The 6,607-nt window shown below is 37.3% G+C and overlaps 1 protein-coding gene across 1 annotated transcript; it reads right to left on the bottom strand.

Annotated features, from left to right (window-relative positions):
• Positions 1 to 228: 228 nt before the first annotated feature.
• Positions 229 to 4,743, bottom strand: LOC311082092 (membrane-spanning 4-domains subfamily A member 4A-like; the record flags this gene model as incomplete). Its single annotated transcript, XM_084112836.1, has 6 exons — positions 229 to 342; positions 386 to 499; positions 846 to 995; positions 2,198 to 2,266; positions 2,364 to 2,474; positions 4,558 to 4,743. 6 exons carry the CDS (start codon positions 4,741 to 4,743, stop codon positions 229 to 231), a joined length of 744 nt encoding a protein of 247 aa, XP_083968962.1.
• Positions 4,744 to 6,607: the final 1,864 nt, after the last annotated feature.

Genomic DNA, 6,607 nt, shown 5'->3' with positions numbered 1-6,607 from the left:
TAAACCATCGTACGATGACCCTTCACTCGTGGACGCACATGTATGTAACTTTTCTACTTTCTCACACTGCTCACGCGCCCAATGTTGGAAACATTTGGGATATTGTAAGTAATCAACTAAACAAAATATATAACACTGGCCTAGTGGTTTTTGGATATTTTACCGCAAAAATCTTATAGTTCACTTTTAAGGGATTAAACATTCGAAAGTGAAGAATTTAAGAAATAACTATTTGTGTTGTAAGTTGTAGTACTTGGTTGTTGTTGGTTCTTGTAAAGCGTGAACCCAAGTGTAAGCACCCTTGTAAGAAACAATTTCCATTCCATATCTGAAGGGGTTTAGCTGACAAAAACGTTTGTCAAAGACTTGACGCATCATCACTCACCTGTGGAGAACAACAGCAGGTGGCTTTACAGGCAAATGCTGACAGACAGATGGAGATGATAAACTGAAGGAAGGCGAATATCAATGATACACCACCGATTCCCCAGAAGAGAGTCTGAGAGAGAATTCAACATTAGCACAAATTATAATGACAAAATAATTGATGATTAGCACTCACATCAGTACACAGGCTATTCAGAATCTATCATCCTTGAGGTTCATATAGTAATACAACATATTTATAGGTCAAACTGGACTGAGTTTAAAATGAATGTATAATGCCTCCTTGCATTGTAAATGATCAGTAATAGCAAGAGATCTATAAACTACTTCTGAAATGTTGGAAAAAAGAAGTGACAGATGAAAGGAGATTAAGACTTGACTTTTGACAAATGTACTGAGCACACAGTGATCTTACTGTAATTACTTAATAAATGTGAATATAAAAGTTTGTGACATACCTTATACTTGTCCTCAATATAATAACAATCATAATCATTGCAGTAATTGTACATGTTGAATGGCCCTAGACCCAAATCCATTGAAATTATGATAAAGGAAATGCCTGCAGTTATAGCACTGAAAATGTTTATTCCAAGTGAACCTTTCACCTATAGGTAGAAAAAAAAAAAAAAACATAAAATGGATTAATAAATTAGCAAGAACTTTAGTTTGTTAACATAGATGGAAATTTTTATGGAGTGTGATAAAAATACACTACTTATATACAGTAAATAAATAAAATATACCCCCAAGCATCAATGATCAGAGTCCAAGCTCCAATGGCTCATGTGGATGATTAAGGGATATTAATGAAAGGTATCTAATAACTATATTATTAAAAATACTGTAGTTTTTACAGCAAACAGTATATAGTACAGTCTCATCCGAGCAGACATTTAATGGCGACTGAGAACTGATCTTTCAAGATGCCATCAGTTTGATGACGTCACCGGAAGTCCAGGAGTATTTATCTTAAGGTCCTTTTTATTTGTATTATTTATTGTATAATATGTGTGGCCTTCTAACCTTTTTAAACAGTGCATTTGTGTGAACTGTTGGGCTTAAACTGTAATGTCAATACAATAATAAATACAATATCAGCTCAAAAGGTTATAAATGTATTTTTTATACACAAAATTTGTTATACATACTAGTTTTCACTTTATGTACATCAATATGTCAATTTTCATAAAGGTAGGCCATTCAGATTTTGCGTTATTAGTCGCTGAAATTTAATTGGCTGCTAGCAGACATGTTTTTTTTTTAGTTTTTTTTTTATGTAGCCTAGTCATATTATTGTTATGACATCCACCAAAGAAGATTCAAATTAATTTTAAACTTTACCGATCCTTCAGTTACAGTGATAAGAAATTTAAGTTGTAGCTTAAATGTCGTGTAGTTTATATCTATTCAATTTTCGGTGTTGCGTTCAGGAGATAAATAACAATTTCTGAAAAATTTATTAATTATTTAATACAATGTATTGTATTAATTGCCAGCAACCTCACTAAATGCAATGAGAAAAAATTTGTGAAGATTGGACCAACAGCCTTATATTGGCATCCTTCTGTCAAAAGCGACAATGCAGGAGACAATAGGATACAGAAAAATAGTGGCTAGCATTGTTTCATGTTTGGAAAAGTTTGAAAAAAAACTTGAAAACGGGTTTCAGAACATTTAAAATGGCAGAAATGGAATGAAATCGGAAATATAAATCACAAAATCACTACAGAAAATCAGTACAAACAAAATAGGGTTCCAGTACCTCTGGTGCTTAAACCCCTAATAATAAGAAGTGGTGTGTACATACCAAACACAAACTGGAGGGTGAATTCAGTTTGTTTTCTGCAGCAATGCAGAGTGAGCCTGCGGAAATGTACTGAGAGCAGAGAGAAAGACAAAAGTCTAGGCTTCTATTGGAATACGTAACTTACATTATAAAAGACACAACACTTAATTGTATAATTGTTTCTTACGATGAGAGATCCCCAGTAAGGAATACCACTTAAGACAAAGATGGATTCTGCATAAATTGTAGACACGATTCCCAACAGGAGAGTCAACAGACCAATCATTATCTGGACAGTCTGTGAAGGACAAGAGAGTCTTTTATTAAGTAAAACATGAACAATATAAATTTATAGCAGCTGTAGTTATGCATTTATGCTTGTACTACAAAAATATCCAGGTCACATACTGATTTGTGGATGAGCAAAATTTTTCACATTTTTTGATAGTTTGCAAATCCTAAAACATTTGAAAACAACCCTGTTGGATATAAGATCAAACATCAGAACTTGGGAAAGTTACTTTAAACCATCGTACGATGACCCTTCACTCGTGGACGCACATGTATGTAACTTTTCTACTCTACTAATGCATAAAAATACCATAATATGTTTGCAGATATTTAGGAAACATGCTAAGTTCACATACTCGTTTCTCTGAAAAATCTTTCTACAGCCAGTTATTTTACTAATTATTTTACACGTTCTGTGTTTTAATGTCTGTTTTTGTTCTGGTCTGTGTGATCTCGCCCACTGCCAGTTCACCCAATAGTATTTCGACACCCTGGATGCAAGTTGGCAGGAAACACAGCGTATTGCAGCCATGGAAACGAGCAAGCAAACTAGGTCAGATATTGCAGATTCCACATAACCTAAAAGCCTCGATATCCATCTAAAAATGTATATGAACGAGAGCATATTACAGAGCATATTAAAATGCTGATAAATAAACTCATCAACTTTCATCAGTGTAGAAGTCTCCACGGATTTCATTGTCAATTGCGCTCGTTCCTGTTGCATGTTCTCAAACTGGCAAACCGCGTGAGCATCAAGTCTGAGGAGGAGGGGCCGGGGGAAACAACGATCTCTGATATTTTGAATTTGGACTGCAGTACCTATTTCGACCACTGGCTGTCATTCTTACAGACAGCACCTTTAAAGTAAACAACCGAGCGTTCCCAAACACCCGGACCGTCTGCTTGCGCAAGCATCGCCAGAAAAGAGGCAGGTGAGCCGGCATGTTAGTAAGACTCAAGCCGCCTTTCCACTGCACACAACATTCGAATTTGGCCTTGAAGCAACCATTACCTCGGCTTATTCACCATGGTAAAATGAGTAATTTTAGCGAATGTAACGCAGCTCCCGCACTACTTTCCATTGGAAATAAATTACTTTCGGTCCAACAGGTGAAGTGTGTAGTGTAAAGGCAGCTTCAGGCGGCTTTAAAACCGGCCTCCACTATTCAGTTTACTACTTGCTAATGTGCAGAGTTTGGATAATGATACTGAAACTGCCATTGAGCCACCTGGCTTTTTGAGACCTCACAGGGAAAACGAAAGGCGGCGGCGTCTGTCTTATGATCAACGAGCTGTGGTGTGACCGTAAGAGTATACACATAAAAAAAACTTTCTGCTCCCCTAACTTGGAATATTTCATGCTCATCTGTCGACCTTTCTGGCTCCCAAGGGAATTCTCTGCTGTTATTGTTATGGCTGTACACATCCCTCCGGACATTGATTTGACGCTCACAGAATTATACTCAATAATCAACATACAGGAAACCACATACCCAGAGGCTGCGTTTATAGTGGCTGAGGACTTCAACAAAGCATAACTGAAGAAAGTACTGCTAAAGTACTATCAACCAATTAACTGCAACACAAGGGAATTCTGGATCATTGTTACACTCCTTTCCATGATGCATACAGAGCCCTCCCACGCCCCTATTCAGCAAATCAGATCACTGCTCCATTCTACTTTTATCTGTCTATAGATGGACAGAGGACATAAAGGAGTACACGCCCCATCACCATCAACGGTGACAGTGGAGAGGTGTTTTTTTTTTTTTTTTTGTATAATTGTAGTAAATTATGTCACATTCTTTATTCTGCATTGCTGCTAGGATCTATGCACACAAGATTTTCACTCATTGTACACTTGTCAATGATGTGACATTAAAGTAAATAAATTATCAACCTGAACTTATATTGCTTTCTTAGATTGTCACCAAGTCACATTCTTCAATAAAAAAAAAAACGTGTATGCTTTGTTCATGTGTGCACCACTCCCTTTTTAGAATTTTTTTTATTTTTTACTTTCCTTACCTCAGACTGAAATACCACATAAATTATAAAATAATTTGGGTTTATGAACAATTTCTCACCCCAAGGGCTTTTGGTTGGCCTTTCAGAAATGGCTGAAGTCCATGAAGAGGTGAAACTCCTGCTAGCTGTTGTCCATAAACAGGCACAGGAACATTTGTCCCAGTTCCAGCTGCTGGTGTTTGTGTCGGTGGTTGAAACTGGATGACAACCGTCGAAGAGTTCACGGGTATGACAGTGTGAGACATTCTTCTTTCTGAAACTGAAATTGACCTGTACAAAATCATAGTAAATTGTAAAGGTGTATGATTATAAAATAGATTTTCTATGTAAACAATCATTCCCATTTATTTATTAAAATATTATATATTTATTATTATAAAAGTGGTCTTCATGCTGTTGAAAAATCTATGAATACAGTTATGTCAACAGTAGATATTACCATTGGTTCAATTATTGTCATCAACTAGAATAACTCTATTAGACTTTGAAAACAGAGAATATGATATATAACAAATAGCTCATGTTTAAATAGATTTTTCCAAAGAAACTTACAAAAGTGCCCTACCAACCAATATAAAGGATATTCATTAATAATAAATATATGAATAAAATGCAGACATAATGAAAAGATAAGCATCTGTATAATGGTAGTCAGATAGTCAGTGCAAGTATATAATTTGTTTTTTACCAGAAAGAAATCTTCTCTTCAGTTGGTTTACCGCACTTTTCTCTGTAGTTCAGTTCACTCTTCTGAGATGTAAGCCAAATAAGTAAGGTGTCATAAGAGTAACTGCTTATACTCTTTCCCAGAATAAAAGGGAATCAGGTGGTGATCATGTGGTTGGGAGGGGTGGTAAAGCTGGCCCGTTCATAAGATAAGGAGTTTAAAAACCACAAAAGACAATATTTAACTGAAGTATTCATATATCACTGTTATGTAACATTAACAAGTGCAAACAAGCATTTGCATATAAATGAAAACTATATTTTGTATTCACTGTTTTCCCCTTGAGATGAGGTCAGCTGGAAACAATGTCCAGATAGATAAGTGCCATGTGTATCCTGTGTTTTTGCATCCAGATACTTATTTTGATATATAAACTACTGAAAAATCCCACATTGCTGATCACCAGCATAAGGTATGTTTTGCATGCTGGGACCAGCATAGGATTCTGGGCCCGTATCCCTAAAGAATTTTTGTGCAAAAAGTGGCTCCTAGCGGCCAAATTCTAAGAAAATTCTCAGAGTCATGACGTTTTCTTAGAATTTCCCCTAAAAGTGACACGAAAATCCCAGTTAATATAAAAGCTATTCCTCAAGATTCCTAGCGCTTAAAAGGGCTCCTAAGGCGAGATCTGCTAAGAGCAGGGAAGAGGACTTTTAGTGGCTTAGGAGTTCCCCTAAGCAGCTGCACAAAATGGCCAACAGAGGAGGCAGGAGAGATGTCCTGCAAACACTGGATGACAGGGAATTATTGAGACGCTACAGATTGGATCGTGCAGGAATCTTGTTTGTGGTGGATCTCCTTAGAGATGCAATTACTTCACCAACTCGACGCCACAACGCTATTACACCGGAGAAGAAAGTAATCACAACCCTGAGGTATTTGGCAACAGGGAAAATGCAACAATGCAGCAGTGATGACTTGGGTCTGTCCCAATCCTCCGTCAGCAGAGTCATCACCCAAACACTGACAGCTTTGTCACAACCTAATATTGTGACACAATTTGTTTCATTCCCGCTGGATGCCCACACTTTACACACACATAAAAGGGCATTTATGGACATTGCAGGATTCCCTGGCGTTGTGGGTGTAATTGATGGAACACATGTGAGAATAATTGCGCCATCAGAGGACGAGGCTGTCTTTGTTAACAGGAAGAATTTCCACAGCATCAATGTGCAAATAGTGTTCAATGCGGCCTGTAAGATTTTGGACATTGTGGCTAAATGGCCAGGCTCCACACATGATGCGAGAATGCTCTCCGAGAGTGGCATCAGACAGCTTTTTGAGAGACGCTATGTGCCAGCTAATTGCCACTTGTAAGGGGACAGTGGCTACCCATGCAAACCATGGCTCCTTACACCTTACCTCCAGCCACACCAAGG

The sequence above is a fragment of the Abramis brama genome (genome assembly GCF_963993115.1).
Source record: "Abramis brama genome assembly, chromosome: 4".
In the NCBI taxonomy this organism is placed as follows: domain Eukaryota; kingdom Metazoa; phylum Chordata; class Actinopteri; order Cypriniformes; family Leuciscidae; genus Abramis; species Abramis brama.
This window is presented reverse-complemented; position numbering and strand designations above follow the sequence as displayed.